This window comes from Camelina sativa, chromosome 8, assembly GCF_000633955.1.
Source record: "Camelina sativa cultivar DH55 chromosome 8, Cs, whole genome shotgun sequence".
Lineage (NCBI taxonomy): Eukaryota > Viridiplantae > Streptophyta > Magnoliopsida > Brassicales > Brassicaceae > Camelina > Camelina sativa.
The window spans coordinates 25,849,829-25,866,963 of NC_025692.1; the positions used below are offsets into that span (position 1 = coordinate 25,849,829).

The 17,135-nt window shown below is 39.0% G+C and overlaps 6 protein-coding genes across 6 annotated transcripts in view; 2 read left to right on the forward strand and 4 right to left on the reverse strand.

The window, feature by feature from the left end:
- Positions 1,335-3,207, forward strand: LOC104708665 (3-ketoacyl-CoA synthase 19-like). Its single transcript, XM_010425265.2, has 2 exons — positions 1,335-2,820; positions 3,048-3,207. The coding sequence occupies exon 1, from the start codon at positions 1,420-1,422 to the stop codon at positions 2,812-2,814; it is 1,395 nt and encodes a 464-aa protein (XP_010423567.1). The 5' UTR covers positions 1,335-1,419; the 3' UTR covers positions 2,815-2,820; positions 3,048-3,207.
- On the forward strand, positions 3,545-4,937 carry LOC104708667 (uncharacterized protein HI_0077). The gene is made up of 3 exons (XM_010425267.2): positions 3,545-3,998; positions 4,096-4,326; positions 4,403-4,937. The coding sequence occupies exons 1-3, from the start codon at positions 3,591-3,593 to the stop codon at positions 4,751-4,753; spliced, it is 990 nt and encodes a 329-aa protein (XP_010423569.1). The 5' UTR covers positions 3,545-3,590; the 3' UTR covers positions 4,754-4,937.
- LOC104708666 (3-phosphoinositide-dependent protein kinase 1) lies at positions 4,891-8,045 on the reverse strand. The gene is made up of 11 exons (XM_010425266.1): positions 7,435-8,045; positions 7,124-7,304; positions 6,965-7,017; positions 6,768-6,869; positions 6,571-6,679; positions 6,376-6,454; positions 6,114-6,279; positions 5,905-6,039; positions 5,637-5,809; positions 5,286-5,508; positions 4,891-5,210 (listed from the first exon to the last, which is right to left on the reverse strand). The coding sequence occupies exons 1-11, from the start codon at positions 7,612-7,614 to the stop codon at positions 5,127-5,129; spliced, it is 1,485 nt and encodes a 494-aa protein (XP_010423568.1). The 5' UTR covers positions 7,615-8,045; the 3' UTR covers positions 4,891-5,126.
- LOC109125983 (uncharacterized mitochondrial protein AtMg00810-like) lies at positions 8,955-9,605 on the reverse strand. The gene has a single exon (XM_019228845.1). It carries the CDS (start codon positions 9,603-9,605, stop codon positions 8,955-8,957), a length of 651 nt encoding a protein of 216 aa, XP_019084390.1.
- LOC104708668 (GDSL esterase/lipase At5g03980-like) lies at positions 13,996-15,292 on the reverse strand. The gene has a single exon (XM_019229091.1). It carries the CDS (start codon positions 15,247-15,249, stop codon positions 14,152-14,154), a length of 1,098 nt encoding a protein of 365 aa, XP_019084636.1. The 5' UTR covers positions 15,250-15,292; the 3' UTR covers positions 13,996-14,151.
- LOC104708670 (glycosyltransferase family protein 64 protein C5-like) overlaps positions 15,518-17,135 on the reverse strand; it is a 10,175-nt gene continuing 8,557 nt past the window's right edge. Inside the window, exon 5 of the mRNA XM_010425268.2 lies at positions 15,518-17,128. Coding sequence (XP_010423570.1) covers positions 15,670-17,128 — 1,459 coding nt within the window. The 3' untranslated portion in view covers positions 15,518-15,669. The remainder of the gene's footprint in view (positions 17,129-17,135) is intronic.

Consider the following 17,135-nt stretch of genomic DNA (forward strand, 5'->3'; position numbering starts at 1 on the left):
CTGTTTAGAAAAGTGAAAAAATACATACTTTTTTTTTGGGGTGTCATAAAGTTTTCCTAGACTAAATCTCCGAAAGATGTGAAAACCAGATAATAATAATGGTGTCGTTAATTAAAACGTTCATAATGACCGTAATATAAAAGAATACGAACCCTAATCTCCCAATCCCATAATAAAACTTTTGAACTACTAGACAAGCATTGATTAGTTCGACAAATTTCAGTACCACGTTTTCGCAATTTTTTGTCAACAAATTTTTACATCTCCACGTTATGATATAAGGACGAGAAACACCGTAGTAAATTCTTCACAGGCTGGAATTGAGGGGAAAAAAATAAAATCTAGAAAAGGGTCATGAGACATTTACTCGTTTGTTACTATATATCATCACAACCAATCGAAGTAAATTGGAGGATTGGATATACCTAATTTTTAATGGATTTGATATGAGGTAGGGTAATATACTGTATTTTGTATATACAGTATCAATGTTAAGAACAACTTAAATACGTAAAGGTTGCAATATATATGGAGAAACATATAAGATATACGGTCAATAATCAAGGCATCGGATATGTAAAATGATAATGAACAGACATGTCGTAAGGGAATGGGGACTGACTGACAATGGATGCTCCACTCCCTAACATATACTTGTTATTATCCCATTAACCACAAAGAGACATTTAAGCATAGAGTTATAACTTGTTACAATCTCTCTAAGACTATCAAATGTGTATCGAATTTTAAAACACTCAAAAACCAATGTTGTCATGAGAGGTATCAAGTCAATAAGTCATCATAACTTTATAAATTATTGGGTTTGGTTGGTGACACTAATTAATTTTGAGATGTTTTTGTTGTCTTTCGTTGTGGATTTATTGACTTATTGTGTTATCATTTTCCAAACGCATTTGGCAATATTACCATAAAAAGGTGGTGTATCCAAATGCGTAGTTCTCGCACTAAACACACCCTAAAAAAACAAAAATTTAAGAGTCTCATCCGCTCCTGAGTCCTGACCATACCACACCAATCTTAAGGAGTTGATCTTTGCAGTATACCTAGCACCATAGATCCTACAATGTTTAAACTTGAAATTCATCTAAAATCATATATTAGATGATCATACCAACACGTATGTCACAGACGATATTTTGATATATATTTTTTTTATACCCAAACTAAAAACTAATTTTCAAATAAATAAAAAGTAGTTGGTAGTGAAGTTAATAGGTGAATGACAAAAGCAATTTACAACGGGTGTAAAAAAGAAAAGTAAACAAAATCTGAACATATCACTAACTCTATAAAATCCGTACATTTCCTTGCAACTTTGACACAATTTGAAAACACAACACTTTCACACACTCTCTTTCTCTCTCACTTGCTTTCTCTGTTTCTTCCTTTGTTTCTTCCATGGAACTCTTCTCACTCCCTTCTCTGTTCCTACTCTTCACTCTCTTCGTTTTCTACATCTTCAAGTTTGTTTGCAAAAGAAGAAACCAAAGAAACTGCTTCATGCTTCACTACGAGTGTTACAAGGGCATGGACGAGAGAAAACTCGACACCGAGACTTGTGCTAAGGTCGTTCAACGAAACAAGAACTTGGGTCTTGAAGAGTACAGGTTTCTCCTCCGTACAATGGCTAGTTCCGGGATTGGAGAGGAAACGTACGGCCCAATAAACGTCCTTGAAGGCAGAGAAGACTCTCCTACTCTCCGCGACGCTCACTCCGAAATGGATGAGATTATATTCGACACTCTCGACAAGCTTTTTCAGAAGACAAAAGGCTTAGTCTCTCCTTCCGACATTGACATCCTCGTCGTCAACGTCTCACTCTTCGCTCCATCTCCTTCTCTAACCTCACGAGTCATCAACAGATACAAGATGAGGGAAGACATCAGATCCTTCAACCTCTCGGGACTAGGGTGTAGCGCGAGCGTTATATCCATAGATATCGTGCAAAGGATCTTCGAAACTCGCGAAAACGCTATCGCACTCGTGGTCAGCACCGAGACAATGGGTCCTCACTGGTACTGCGGTAGAGATAGATCCATGATGCTCTCAAACTGTCTCTTCCGTGCAGGAGGAAGCTCTGTTCTGTTAACCAACGCAGCTCGGTTTAAGAACCGGGCTTTGATGAAGCTTGTGACAGTGGTCCGTGCCCATGTGGGTGCAGACGACGAGGCCTACTCGTGCTGCATACAAATGGAGGACGGAGATGGTCATCCAGGCTTTCTCTTAACCAAACACCTAAAAAAAGCAGCCGGTCGAGCCCTAACCAAGAACCTCCAAGTTCTCCTCCCTAGAGTCTTGCCCATCAAGGAACTGATCCGCTACGCCATAGTCCGTGCGGTTAAAAGAAGAATCACCAGGAAAAGAGAACCCGGGAGCTCGGGGATCGGTCTAAACCTAAAAACAGGGTTGCAACATTTCTGTATTCACCCCGGAGGAAGAGCGATTATAGAAGGAGTCGGAAAAAGCTTAGGGCTCACAGAGTTCGACATCGAGCCAGCGAGAATGGCGCTTCATAGGTTCGGGAACACGTCTTCAGGTGGTTTATGGTATGTTCTTGGTTACATGGAAGCTAAGAATAGATTAAAGAAAGGTCATAAGATACTAATGATGAGTATGGGAGCTGGATTCGAGTCTAACAATTGTGTTTGGGAGGTTCTCAAGGATCTTGGTGATAAGAACGTTTGGGAAGATTCGATCGATCGATATCCGGAGCTATCGAACATCCCGAATCCGTTCGTGGAGAAGTATGATTGGATCAACGACGATACTATGAGCTTCCTTCGTGTTGATTGAGCACAAGTAAGCAGAGAGAGTAACATTTATTTTTAAAATCATATATTAAGCAATCAATTGGTTATTATAAGAAATGTTTCTTTATTAGGCGTTATTTCGAAGTTTGGATTATTTGGAATATGTTGACAAGTTGATATAGTCGACGACGACTGATACTTTTTGTTATCAATTTAAATTTGAAATAAATATAAGCATGTTTAATTGACGGTACTTTTTTGACAAATTGATTGTAGATTTGACAAGTAACAACCAATTGATATAGAAGTCGATATTTCGAACAGTAGTAACAAAGAGATTGTGTACTCAAGTGGCTGCATTTACTCTGTCAGATTTGTATTATTGTGGCTTACCCATTTATGAGTAAGAACAGCAATAAATTTCATGTGTGTTCACAGATTGTAATTGATTTACATTGTCTTCTATATATTTACATTTTACACAACACACACACATACATTGAGGTATCAAACTCTCTGACATTACCTTTGAATGCAAAATCAGTTTTATTGTTAGATTGTGGAGCCTTTCAAAAAAATAGAAAACCCTGTGGGGTCCTCCTACCGATTCCACTACAAGATTAAGGGAACATAGATTTGCTCTTAAAACATTTTGCTATCTTATGTCACTACATATATATATATATATATTTAATGTTATACTTAAGAGTTAAGACACAAAGTTTCAAAATATATTTTAAATTTCAAGAAACTAATAAGATGTTACATTCGCTAATCACTAATGCATGCATGTTACACTTTGCTCCTAATTGATAAATTATGACGAGACTTATTAACGCGCTCTGTGTTGCGCGTGCTATCTACTCGCTCTGGGTCGTTGAAATATTTTATTTTTTCTTCGAACACATCTCGCCGCCGGGAAAAAGCCGAGAGATGGAGAGCGAAACCTTAGTTGAATCGGCGATTAGGGTTCTAAACACATCAGACCCGTACGAAAAAGCCAAGCTTGGCGATTCGATTGCCGTCAAATGGCTTCAAGGTGAAATAGCCGAAACCTATGATCCCACCGTCGATCTCTCTGTCCCGGACAGGCCAGCTCGACTTCCGATGAAACTGGTGTCTCCGAGTTTGATGCCGAAGCTGGGAAGAGCTGGTAGCTTACAGAGCAGGCAAGCCATTGTTCATAGTCTCGTTCATACTGAAAGCTGGGCTATTGACTTATCTTGGGTAAAAAAAGGACCTTTTGATTTTTTGTAACTCTGATTTGTATCTTTCAAGGTTTTGAATTTGATAATGATGATTCTGGGGAATGTTATATATATAGGATATAATAGCTCGTTTTGGCAAGCAAGAGAAGATGCCTAGAGACTTCTTTACAGATTTTGTTGTCGTTGCTCAAGATGAAGGCCGTCACTTCACTTTGCTTGCAGCTCGGCTTGAAGAAATTGGTTCTAGTTACGGTGCATTGCCTGCTCATGATGGTCTTTGGGACTCTGCTTCTGCCACATCTCAGGATCTTTTGGCTCGTTTGGCTATAGAGCATTGTGTTCACGAGGTGAGATACCCCATTTCAACTTCTTTTAGTTCGTTTTTGATTCTCTATGTTACTGATATTACTATGTTTTTTGCTGGCTAGAGGGCTTGATGTACTGCCTACTACGATATCTCGGTTTAGGAACGGAGGTGATCACGAGACTGCTGATTTACTTGAGAAAGTTGTGTACCCTGAAGAAATTACTCACTGTGCAGCTGGGGTCAAATGGTTTAAGTATCTATGTGAACGGTCAAAGCATCCAGAATGCACCATCAGTAGCAAAGAATCAGACGATAGCAATGAAGAGATAATCAAGAAGTTTCATTCGGTAGTAAGGGAGCATTTCAGAGGGCCGTTGAAACCGCCTTTTAATGCTGAAGCAAGAAAAGCTGCTGGCTTTGGTCCTCAGTGGTATGAACCTCTTGCTGTCAAAGAGAGCACTGCCTAGCAAACTCCCAACAAGTTTTTTTTTCCTTTTTTTTGTTCTTGCATACTTGTTTCGTTTGTAATCTGCAACTTTCCAACACTGTAACCATTGTTTTGAGTTTTTTTGACCAAGGAGTACTCATCCTTGAACGCAATATCACATGTAACTTTATCTTTAAAATACATTCTTTGATCTTTATAAAGGATTCAAAAAACAGCTTTTCAATTTAAAGCTCTCTTTTTGTGTCTGTTAAGTTGTGGGAATGTGGAAGTGGTCCTTTTCAATGGTGGGTATGATAGAAAAACATCTGAAGTATGGAGTTTGGTCAGTTTAAAGAACGAAAACGTAACACAAACAGAGAATTAACTGAAACATTCTTCAGGGGGAGTTTGTCTCAGCGGTTCTGAAGAGTCTCAATTGCCTTTTTCCACACCAAAGCTCTCTGTTTTGCGTCTTCAAAAGATAAAACCTTCTTTGGCTGCAGAATTCAAGAAAAGTCACAATTAAAGTTTCATGTCTTTGGTGCTGAGAAAATTAGGGAAATGATGAGTACCGTGCAAATCTTGAAATGGGAAGGGCTAGTCACTTGAACGTTGAGGTCATTTGAGTTATCAGACCAGATGATGTTCCCTTTTACAACTAGCTTTGACGGGTCGACATAGATCAGCTTGGGTTTGTTGGTGAGTATTAGCTGCACCTTCTTGCTTGTTATCTTCTGAAGCTTCTTCACGGCTGATATCATCAGAACCGATTCTCCCGGGTCTAGAAACTGTTGCCTGTTAACCAAATGTTCACCCCAAAAAAAAAAAAGTTAGCAGATTGTCTAACTGGATTAGTTTCAGGAGCACTAAACTGGGGGTGTTGCCCAGAAAACAGAGGAACAAGAAAGCCTGATTGCCCTCACCATCTCGAATCAAAAGAGTCAATGGAAGCAAGCCGTGTTATGGAACCCGATGATTCAGGAGCTGTAGAAGGTGCACCGTGTCCGTCGTTCTGTGTGGCTGAAGAATCTCCAATATGTGTCAGGTTCCACGGAGAACCATGTGCGTCATCCCTCTCGGGAGATGCTGTTTGAGACTGCATCAGATATAACAAAACCTGAATAAATAAACAAACAAGAAGATAATTTGAAAAGGCCTTACAATTACAATTACAATTAGGAGGAGGTATACCGCAGGATCTGGGGCTAGTTTTGGAGGACTCTGAGACCGAAGATTCTTCCAGTCAACTCCAGTAAAGAAAGGATGTTTCTTAAGAGCAGTATAACCTTCTGAACTAGCACCTGGTCTTCTGCTTGGATCAGGATCCTGAGAAAATCTCACAGTAAAAGAGTTACAGCCATATCATCTGATTGGTGACAATGGCTTTTGATGTATCTTACCAGCAACCGGTCGATGAGGTCTCTTGCTGCTTCTGAAAAATGATTTGGGAACTTTATATCTCTGGCTATAATTCTTTGGAAAATCAGCCATTCACTTGCGTCTTTGAATGGAGAAGTCCCTGAAAGCATCTGGTAGAGAGTGCAGCCTAGAGCCCAGAGATCATTTCTGGTGTTCCACAGAGTACCAAGGAAATTGTTCAAAGTAAGAGGCATTGTAATCCACAAAACCAAATAGGTTACTTAAGAAACCAAGAACTCTCACCCGAAAGTTGCGGGAGAGGAGTTGAGAACTTCAGGCGGAACATATGCAGCAGTCCCGACGAAAGTGCATGCTTTATCGTCTGTATACGTCACCAGTTTTACAGAGAGAGGCTTAAACCAGAATCTGACAATAATTATCGATAAGCACTGCCTTAAGCTCAGAAATATGAGAAAGGATTGTAGACGGTCATATTACCAGAGGCTGCGTTAGGAAGTACTGTGATCCGGCTATCTTGCATCGGCTTTACACTACCAAAATCCGCAATCTTAATGTGCCCATCTGAAGTCAGCAACAGATTCTCCGGCTACCATTTCAAGGAAGAAACCCACTTAGCACTGCCATTGTTGGGGTCGGAAAAGAGAAGAGAAGATATTCAAAAGAGAAGGAGCTACCTTAATATCTCGATGTATCAGTCCCATACTATGTATATACTCAAGAGCATCCACAACTTCTGCAGTGTAGAATCGAGCTTCATCCTCCGATAGCCTACCTTTCTGCACAAAAAAAGAAAGGAACCACAATGGTGTGTCAAATTCCGACAACACTAAATACCAAGAAACAATCTCCCAAGGTTCTGAGTCAATCTTACTCTGGTTATTTGGTCGAAAAGCTCACCACCTTCACAAGATTCAAGTGCCATATCTACCAAAAACAATATAGAGAAGAAGACACACAAAAACAAAACAAAAAAGATCAATCAACTACAGAAAAAGCACAAGAATGTTACATGTGAATAAGAAATACCTACATAGCGAGGAAGTGTCTTGAAAGGTGAAGAAAAGCTTGATGATCCCAGGATGTTCAAGTTGATCAAGAACAATCCTTTCGAGCTTGACGTAAGCAGTTTTATTCTCCTTGGTGATAAACTTTTTGTCCAAAATCTTTAAGGCATACACAGTTCCAGTTTCCTTCTTCTTTGCCCTAACAACCTGATTTGAGAATCATCCATCCACCCACAGGGGTCAAAAAAAAAAAAACAACCCTTTCCAATTGCACACCACATTGAGAGGAATCAAAAGCCACATTGCCTATAATAGGGAGGAGTTCGAAAAAAGAAACCTTAGAGTAAGAGCCAACGCCATAGATCTTGCCGAATTCGAAATCATGGCTGGAGAAATTTTCTTGAGGAGCTTTAAAGGAGAAGCTCTTGCTTCTGGAAACATTGGCACCGTTGGAAGATGAGGAGGTCCCTTGAAGAACAAGCTTTGAATCAAATTCTTTCTCCATTGCCAAAAACATATCCCTTTTTTTTTTTTTGTTATCTCTTCTTCTTCTTCATATACATCTCGATAAGAAGACCCATTAGGTTAAGCAAATCCCACAAATCAAAAACCAGCGAGAAGAATCGATTGCAAAGAGAACCCGGATTCGAAATTACAGAACCGTTGGATCTGTAGAGAATGCTGACGATGGAGGTTTTGAAAGAAGGAAGCTTTTTTTTTTTTTTTGTGACCGGTGGTGGTGGCCTGGTGGGTTCCGATTTCGAAATTTCTCGAATAAATTATATATCTCTCGATTAAAGAAACCCAAAAAGTAAAGCAAGAATATTGGGAAGAGAGAGCAGAGAAATGTGGGAACTTTTATGGAGCTGATGCAGAGAGAGAGAGAGAGATGTGACACTTCTTCGCTTCTTCTTCTTCTTCTTCACTTCTTCTTCATCTTCTTTATAGTTTTTTCAATCTTTTTAGTTAAAATATTATTTTAATTTGAAAATATTGTTTTGAAGGATAGATTTGTTGATCACTTTGATAGAGACTTTTTTTTTTTTTTTTTTTGTGTGTCAAATTTTGGATCTTTGCAATGATTCGTTCGATTCAATAACCGATGCTCTCACGAGTCTCACTCATTACTAGGCTTCTTTTAGGAGGTTTCATTTGTGAAAATTTTGTTACATCAACCATTAATTAATTTTTAAATTTTAATTTATTCTAACTACAATATAAGTATTTGTTAAATGTTTTAATTGTGATACTATACTTATCGTATCTATCAGTAGATATAGCATTCATTATGGTTGTTGTGGCTTTGTGCTAGTACTATTTCCAAGTTATTGCTAGTTAAGGACATACTGTAAATTAATTGTTCTTTAAAATATGTTACTGAAAATTTAACATTGATTGCGAGAGAAAAATGTTACTAAAAATTGTTCAATTCTTTTCTGCTCTTGCTTGTTTTCAATGTAGACTGTCATTGTTTGTGTAATGTACAAACACGCACGACCCTAAAACATTTAAGCCCAATACAAGTCGTCGTCCTTTCCCAAAAGTTAAAAACTCAAATTTAAAACGTATGTGCCAAAACCTATTAGAGAGACTCTTTGCCTCATCAGTCATCAAGAACAAGAGACCAAATAATTATCAGCAAACACGAATCCAGAGAGAGTTTGTTAGAAAACTTGTTTTCTCATTCTAAACGATAAAATGTTTGTTACAACATTCTTATGTTGAATGTGATGGTTAAACCGGAACAAACTGGGTCTATACAAATAATCTAGATAATAAACTGGACAATTCCAGAGCCCTTAACCAACTATACTATGTACAAGTATATTTCATATATACACCATCTAATAGCTCCCCTCAAGATGAAGGTGCAAAGATATTGTAAACACCCATCTTGAAAATTATCTCTTGGAAATGAGCAGGATGCAATACTTTAGTGAGAACATCTGCTAACTGATTCCCTGTTCGAACATGCATAGTTTTAAGAAATCCAGAATCTACCTCCTCCCTGATCTTGTAGCAATCCATATCCACATGTTTAGTTCTCTCATGGAACATTGCATTATTAGCGATATGTAATGCTGTTGTATTATCACCATAGAGATAAGCTGGAAGAGTGAATGGAATCTGCAAATCTCGCATAAGTCGAGAAAGCCAAATGAGTTCCTTGGTTGTCAAAGCCATAGCTCGAAACTCTGATTCTGCAGAGCTTTGAGAAACTGTATCCTGCTTCTTCGATCGCCATGATACCAAAGAGCCTCCAATGAATATGCAGAAACCTGTAACAGACCTTCTATCATCAGTATAAGATCCCCAATCTGCATCCGAAAATCCCCTCAGGTCAAACTTATTATCAGCTGCATAAAACAGTCTTTGACCCACTGTTCCTTTCAAATATCTCAAGACTTGATGTACGACAATCAAATGAGTATCTCTAGGAGCATGAGAATACTGACAAAGCTTGTTAACCGCAAAAGAGATATCCGGTCTTGTTATTTGGAGATACATGAGTTTACCAACCAACTTCCTGTACTAAGTGGAATCCGGTAACAAAGTGCCTTCATCTTTTGTTATCTTGACATCGGGGTTCATCGGAGAATCACAAGGTTCGCTGCCCAGAAAACCTGTAGTAGATAACAACTCCAATATGTATTTCCATTGACAAAGTGAGATGCCTGCAGAATATCTTGCAATCTCTATGCCGAGGAAGTACTTTGCTGGACCCAAATCTCTTAACTTGAAATATGACTTCAATTCATCCTTAAAATCCGCAACTGCATCAACACTATTACTGACAATCAACATGTCATCGACATACACCAAAACCGCAAGAAAGACTTCGTCCTGAGATTTGATAAACAAAGTATGTTCACCAGACGATTTAGCAAATCTCATTTTCCGCAAAGTATCAGATAACTTGATGAACCATTGCCGAGAAGCTTGCGTTAAGCCGTAAATGGACTTATGTAGCCTGAGCACAACATTAGGCGGAAGTTTCACTCCAAGTATATTTGCATAACCAGGTGGTATCTTCATATAAATTTCTTCATCCAAGTCTCCATTTAGAAAGGCATTGGATATATCAATCTGATCAACTATCCAATTTCTCTTAGCTGCAGTCAGAAATAACAATCTGACAGAAGGTAGTTTAGCAACAGGTGAAAAAGTCTCTTCATAGTCGACACCCTCTTCCTGTGTGAAACCTTTAGCAACTAATCTTGCCTTATATCTCTCTATACTTCCATCTGCATGATATTTGATTGTAAATACCCATTTAAAACCAATCGCCTTCTTGTTAGGTGGTAATTGATCTTCACTCCAAGTTGTTAGTTCGAATCATAGCACCAATCTCCTCTCTTATTGCATCACACCACACAACATAATCCTAAGCTTCTGAATATCTTTGTGGGACAATGTCATTTGTGATTATATTAATGAAAGCAAGAAAAGGCTCAAATAGATATGAATAAGATATATAATTGGATATTGGATATTTAATAGTACTAGTAGTATTATTACAATGAAAATCCTGCATGTGTTTAGGGGGTTTTCTTTGTCTGTGAGATAGTGATTCAGAAGGGGTCAAAATCTCAGAAGATGACACATATTGAGGTGGATGTGCATTAGAGGATGTTTGCACAAGAGGCAAATCATCGGGGTTTGCACGTGAATGAAGATGAGGAAAGAAAAGTTTTGTATCATCCTTGATATTGGGTGATACAAAAGGAAAAATATCCTCATAGAAAATGACATGTCTAGAAACAGAAATAGCATGTGTCTCCATATCTAGTAGCTTATACCCCTTATATCCAGTTGGATATCCTAGAAAAATACAAGCCTTTGCTCTAGGGTCAAATTTCTTTCTATGCTTAGGGGAGGTTGAACTATAACATAAATAACCAAAGCTCTTTAAAGAAGTATACTCAGGGGGTTTGTTAGTTAATTTCTCAAAAGGAGACTTATTTTCTAAAACCGGAGTTGGCAATCTATTGATAAAAAAAACAGCTGTCAAGACACAATCTCCCCAAAACTCTAAAGGAACATTAGACTGAAAAAGAAGAGCCCTAGCAACATTCAAAATGTGTTGATGTTTTCTTTTTACTACTGAATTCTGTTCAGGAGTTTTTGGGTATGAATGATATGATATTATTCCTTTTTCAGTAAACAATGCATTAAATTTCAGTTCATGAACATTATCAGATCTAACAGATTTGACATTAGTATTATACTGAGTTTCAACAATATTAAGAAAACCAGGAAAAATATGCAAGACATCAGATTTTGACTTCATCAAATAGATCCAAGTAGCTCGACTATGATCATCAATAATAGTTAAAAAGTATTTATAACCGTCTTTAGTCTCTACTGAGAAAGGACCCCAAGTATCAATGTGAACAAGGTCAAAAGGAGCACTACACATGTTCTGTTTAGATGTAAAAGGAAGATGTTTTTGTTTAGATAAATGACAAACATGACAAACAGAAGAATGTTCTTTATTTCTTTTAATGCCTTTTAATCTCAATACATCAGATAACAAATCTATTTTAGATTGAGAAGGATGTCCTAGACGTCTATGCCATATATTGGAATCAACGATTACACTAGAACAAACCGAGACATTTTTAGTAAGAGAAGCAGTACCTTTTAAAGAAACAAAATGATTAGACTCATCAAAATGCAAGACATATAAATTTCCAAGTTCAATCCCTTTTCCAATCATCAATTCCCGTGTAAGATCCTGAATAAAGCATTCATCAGAGGTAAAAGTCATTTTAGTTTTCAATGTCTTTGTTATGACACTAACACTTAACAAATTGAATTTAAATTCAGGAATATAAAGCACATTATGCAGAATGATATCATCAGTTAATAGAATAAGACCAATGCCTACTGTACGAACAGTGTATCCGTTAGGGAGGGTGACAAAGGTTCTATCTAAAGGTTTAAATTCTACATAAAGGTCTCTATTGTGAGTGACATGGTGAGTTGCCCCTTAATCTATAACCCAAGCCCTTGGAGACACAACTGGTTCCTTAGATAATGAAGATATTAGCATGTCATAATAGGCATTAGAGTATAGGGACAGGAAAGTACCTAAAATCTGTGAGATTACAGGAACAGAAGTTGAAGTCGAAGCACAAGGATTAGAGAGTGTGGAAGGTTCTGCAGTAACAGTGTGAAGCTTGGAACTCAGATACGAAATCACAATTTGGATTTGACCCTTAGACATCTCTTCAAAAGTAAATTCTATGTTCTCCTTTTGATCAAGCTGAGGTGTAGGGTGAGTTGCAGCAAGGTTAGTAACCCCTATCGTTTGTGGTTTCTTCCACTTCGAACCAAAGCCAGGGGGAAAACCATGCAACTTGTAACACTTATCAGCTGTGTGACCAAGTTTGTGACAGTGAGAACATTTTGGTTTCTGAAAACCATTATGAGCCAGCAACACTTTCGTTTGCTCAGAGACCGGAGCAGCTTGGACTTGAAAAGCAGTAGGAGTAGCAAAGTTTTGAGGTGTGCATCCACCAACTATCCTCTGATTTTCATCTTGATCCAGCATGTTGTAAATCTCAGTCAAAGTCGGCCTCGGTTTCATGTTCAGGATTTGTCCTTGAATGTTGGCAAAGTTGTCATTCAACCCCATGAGGAACTGAATGATTTTACTTGTCTCTGCCTCTTCCATCAATTCTTTAACATGATCACAATTACACCTCTTCACAGTGGTAAGCTTAGTATTCGCCAACTGTTCCCACAATGTCTTCTTCTTAGTGTAGTAAGTCGACAAATCCATACTTCCTTGCTTGAGTGTGTGAATCGCTTGTTCAAGTTGATACTTCCTTGGAAGATTACTTACTTGAAACCTCTGGAATAAGTCATTCCACATCTCAACAGCATCCTCATAGTACAAGATACTATCGTAAATTTCTTGGTTCACAACATTTAAGATCCACGCCTTAACCATACTATTGCAGTGACTCCAAATCTTGAACAAATTACTATCAATCTCTGGCCTAGGAAGTGAACCATCCACAAAGCTAAGCTTATTCTTAGCATCTAAGCTCATCCGCATAGCAATAGACCAGTTGTTGTAATTGGAACCATCAAGAGTGTGAGAAACAATAGATAAACCTGGGTGATCCGATGCGTGAAGGAAGAAAGGACTATGAGCGTTACTGTATGATGCGATTTCTTCCGCGATTGTGTTAGAACGGTCACGAATTGCTGGAAGCCTTGGATTCAGACTTGAGTCGATGTCATCGTCCGCTGGATGAGAGGATCCAGCTCGATTCTTCATCGGAGAACAATCTGAAACCATAGAAGCATTGCGAACCGTAGTCTTCTTGCGTAACTTCACCATTAGAGAGATCGAAGCTCAAATGTGCAATTTCAGATGAAAACAGAAGCTGGAAACATGAATCTCCTCCGCTTGAGTTCAAATTTTGCACAGATCTGGAATCGAGACTATGAATTGGTGAAGAATCAAGAAGAAAATGAAGAAACAACACGATCTAGAGATCAAACGAGCGAAAAAATTGCTCTGATACCATATCAGCAAACACGAATCGAGAGAAAAATTGTTAGAAAACTTGTTTTCTTATTCTAAACGATAAAGTGTTTGTAACAACATTCTTATGTTGAATGTGATTGTTAAACCGGAACAAACCGGGTCTATACAAATAATCTAGATAATAAACCGGACAATTCCAGAGCCCTTAACCAACTATATGTAAAAGTATATTTCATATATACACCATCTAATAATAATACACAAGAAATATTGCTTTATTTTCTTCTACGAAGTCAATTAGATATGCTGTGTTTGCATCTGAATTTGGATTACGATTGTGTTTGAGTAGACGTTGAGAATACTGGACAACGTTTTATTTGTTTATAAGCTTGGTTCAAGTCACTTGTGTAAAAAAAGTGTTGTTACAATCGTAATAAACCAAATACCTAAGATTTATGGGTATCGAGGTTTATACAAAATAACACAAAAACTGCTGGTATTAAATAACTAAGGAGACACTTGAAAACTAAAGAACACGCACGCTCCTGATTAGGCCCTAGAACACTTGGTCTGTGAAAGAATCTGATTGTTCAAGAACTTGGACATGAATCTATAACCCTTTTGAGTCAAGTGCACTCCATCCCAACTTATAAACTTGTTTGGATTCTGACACACCGGCACTCCCGCTGCTCCGCATGGTCTCTTTCCGTCGTAGTTGTAAGCTCCACCGATCCCGCAACACGATTTCAAAGCCATACTCTTGTCGAATCCTTCACTACGTAGAACGTATTGAAACGCGTTGTAGTAATCTCCGTAGACGATAGCCACATTGGGAAACTCTTTTCTCAAAGAAGCTATAGCTTCTTGGAGTTGGTTATTGTGATCCATGGCGAATTCGTTGAGATGCTTCAGGCAACCTTTGTCGTCGTAAGCTTTTGGATCCTTCACTGGAAAAGACGTCAAATAAATCGGAAAACATCCCACCGGAAAGTTTCCTGGGACGACCACGTTAACCGCACCGGCTCGGATCACCTCTCTAGCTGCAGCTGTGATGGCTCCAACCACATGTGGTATGTAGCTTCTAATCTCTTCCATGGGTTTGCCTTGAAAGATACCGTAGTTGTAGTCGTTACCTCCTATCTCACCCATCATGAAAAGCGACTGCTTCAAGCAATCAGAAGAAGGGCCTTGACACGTGGAACGTAGATGAGACTTGAACCAAGCGAGCTGTGTGGAGAGAGGAGTGTTTGTTTCCGGAACGTGGAGGTTTCTCGCGGCGAAGAAGGAGCTGTTGAGTGCTGTGCTTCCCGAGACGGCGAAGTTAACACCGTTCTTAAAAGACGAAGACGTTGTGTTTCCGTTGAGGTAAGGGTTTAGGAATGGAAGATCAAGCCTGCGTGCCAAGTAATCGATCATTAGCAGTCCGTTGGAGAGACGACCGGTGGCTTGGTGGAAGTATGTTTGACCGTATGGGTAGTTTGCAGCGTGAGATCTGGCTCCGACAGGACCGGTACGAATTAGGTTTCCGGTGTCGGCGATGGAGTCACCGAATTGGTAGATGGAATTGAACGGACATTGATCTGTGGCGTGAACAAGGGACACGAAGAGTAGAAGCACCAGAAGCGATAATGTTTTTGTCGTAGACATTAAGCTAGGAAGGATGAGAGATTTGTTGCTTTAAGTAATGACTTATGAGTTACGTTTGTGTGTTGTGATTTGTTTGCTTAGGTGTGCGTGTATATATATAGAGTGAGGCATTCCTTTTTCCAGTCGGATTTGTTTTTTGAGTCGTCTTTAAATTTTCCTCTTTCTTTTGGGTACAAATTTCCTAATCTTATTCTGTGAAGCTTATTCAATTATAAATTAAATCAGATAATCCTTATCGATCCCACCACACCAGTTTCTAACAAATATATGAACGAAAAGAAAAGGCTAAAGTTACATTCTACAATAAACACCACAACCAAAGTGAAATTATATATTAAGAAAGGGCTATGGATTTATAATTTTTGATACTCCCACTTAATTGGGGAACAACTAACTTGCCCTACAAGTAACACTACTGTTCTACAACTCCCACCCGTCTTTTCGCCCACCAAATTCCCATCTTCGATCAGCCAAACTTCCATACAAATCAGAGAATGGACGGAGACACTTACTTCTCTTTTTGTAATGTTGGTTCGTGTTTCCACTAATAGCTACACCTGAAAATTTTGAAGTGTCAATTGTTGTCAAAGAAGGTCTCACGTACTCCACAGCTTTTCCTGATCCGCTTGCATTCGCGTACAAGAAATTCAGCAAAATGTCTTCACAATTAAACTGCTCGTTTACAAATTCCCGACCGAGTTTCGCTTTCTCCGATTGATACATATCAAAGGCAAAGCGAACGTCCATAAACGCTGCTCCAGTGAGAATCATATTGTATCCTTTATGACTTCTCGCAAACTTCTCTGCGCTATAAGTCATGGTTTGATCAACAAAACGCGGGTAGAATCCCACCAGTCTCTCCGGATGCTCACGCCAAACTCCAAACCCTTTTTCGATGTCATCACAAGGCATCATTATATCGTCGTCAAGCTCAAGAACCGCTCGGGTTTTAATCAGCGGATCGATCTCGAACCTGTTGTTCAGAGAATTCTGCTTCTGGACTCGGATTCTGACTGGCACGGCAGAGTCTAGCTCTGACAGTTGAGGAGGCGGTCCTTTGTTCCATATGACAACTATCTCTTTGACGGAAGGACAACGAGAGTAACGCTTAACGTACATTTTCAGATTCCAGAGACGAGCATCGTAAGTCATAGTTGCTAACGTGAACTGAGACAAGTGACCTTTGAATGGGTAAGGCTCAACGGCTCCACTTCCGCCGTATATGTATCTGATGCCTACACATGTGAGGAAAAGTCCTACAAGGACTATAACACCGAGCGTAAATTTTCCCATGGAGGAATTAGGCTTCACGAATCCTCTGAGAAAAGATGGTACTCGGTTCAAGCGAGAACAAATCCGCCTTAACTTTTCTGAGAACAAACCTGCGGTTTCTAGATTCAGGAGTGCATCGGTTCTTTTGCCCGCATAGTAGTTCATGCACCAGGTTGATGGAACAATGCAGTTCACAACCCCAAGCAAAAAACCAAGTAATACAACCACGGAAATAGCAGATGCAAGAGAGGCATAACCGAGAATAACCCGATGAAACAGATCGCCTGAAGTTACACGGTCACCATCAACAAGACCAATGAATTCACCAGAACTTAGCTGTTTCACATCGAAATGATGCTGCCTAACTCCGTTCCAAGAATTTTTACCTTTATCCGACGCTTCCAAAGAGAAAGGGACTTCAACTTCTCTGTACTCTTCCTTGGAAATAGCCTCAACCTTGAAAATGCGTATCCTTTTCCCGTAGTTTTCACCACAATCTTGACCAACACGATAGAGATTCCCGTCGTGTAAAAACGCTCTGCCTCCATTTCTTGCACCAACACTTCTTTTACCATTGTAGATAGGATTCATCTTGTGTGGTTTCCATGTGCCAA

Excerpts from the sequence above, each read along its gene's own strand:
- LOC104708667 (XM_010425267.2), top strand. The coding sequence starts at position 3,591 with ATGACGAGACTTATTAACGCGCTCTGTGTTGCGCGTGCTATCTACTCG. Across the intron at positions 3,999-4,095 it reads GGGCTATTGACTTATCTTGG|GATATAATAGCTCGTTTTGG; the intron begins GTAAAAAAAGGA and ends TTATATATATAG. Across the intron at positions 4,327-4,402 it reads TAGAGCATTGTGTTCACGAG|GCTAGAGGGCTTGATGTACT; the intron begins GTGAGATACCCC and ends TGTTTTTTGCTG.
- LOC109125983 (XM_019228845.1), bottom strand. The coding sequence starts at position 9,605 with ATGTATCTCCAAATAACAAGACCGGATATCTCTTTTGCGGTTAACAAG.
- LOC104708665 (XM_010425265.2), top strand. The coding sequence starts at position 1,420 with ATGGAACTCTTCTCACTCCCTTCTCTGTTCCTACTCTTCACTCTCTTC.
- LOC104708668 (XM_019229091.1), bottom strand. The coding sequence starts at position 15,249 with ATGTCTACGACAAAAACATTATCGCTTCTGGTGCTTCTACTCTTCGTG.
- LOC104708666 (XM_010425266.1), bottom strand. The coding sequence starts at position 7,614 with ATGTTTTTGGCAATGGAGAAAGAATTTGATTCAAAGCTTGTTCTTCAA. Across the intron at positions 7,305-7,434 it reads GCGTTGGCTCTTACTCTAAG|GTTGTTAGGGCAAAGAAGAA; the intron begins GTTTCTTTTTTC and ends TTCTCAAATCAG. Across the intron at positions 6,870-6,964 it reads TTTTCGACCAAATAACCAGA|AAAGGTAGGCTATCGGAGGA; the intron begins GTAAGATTGACT and ends TTTTTTGTGCAG.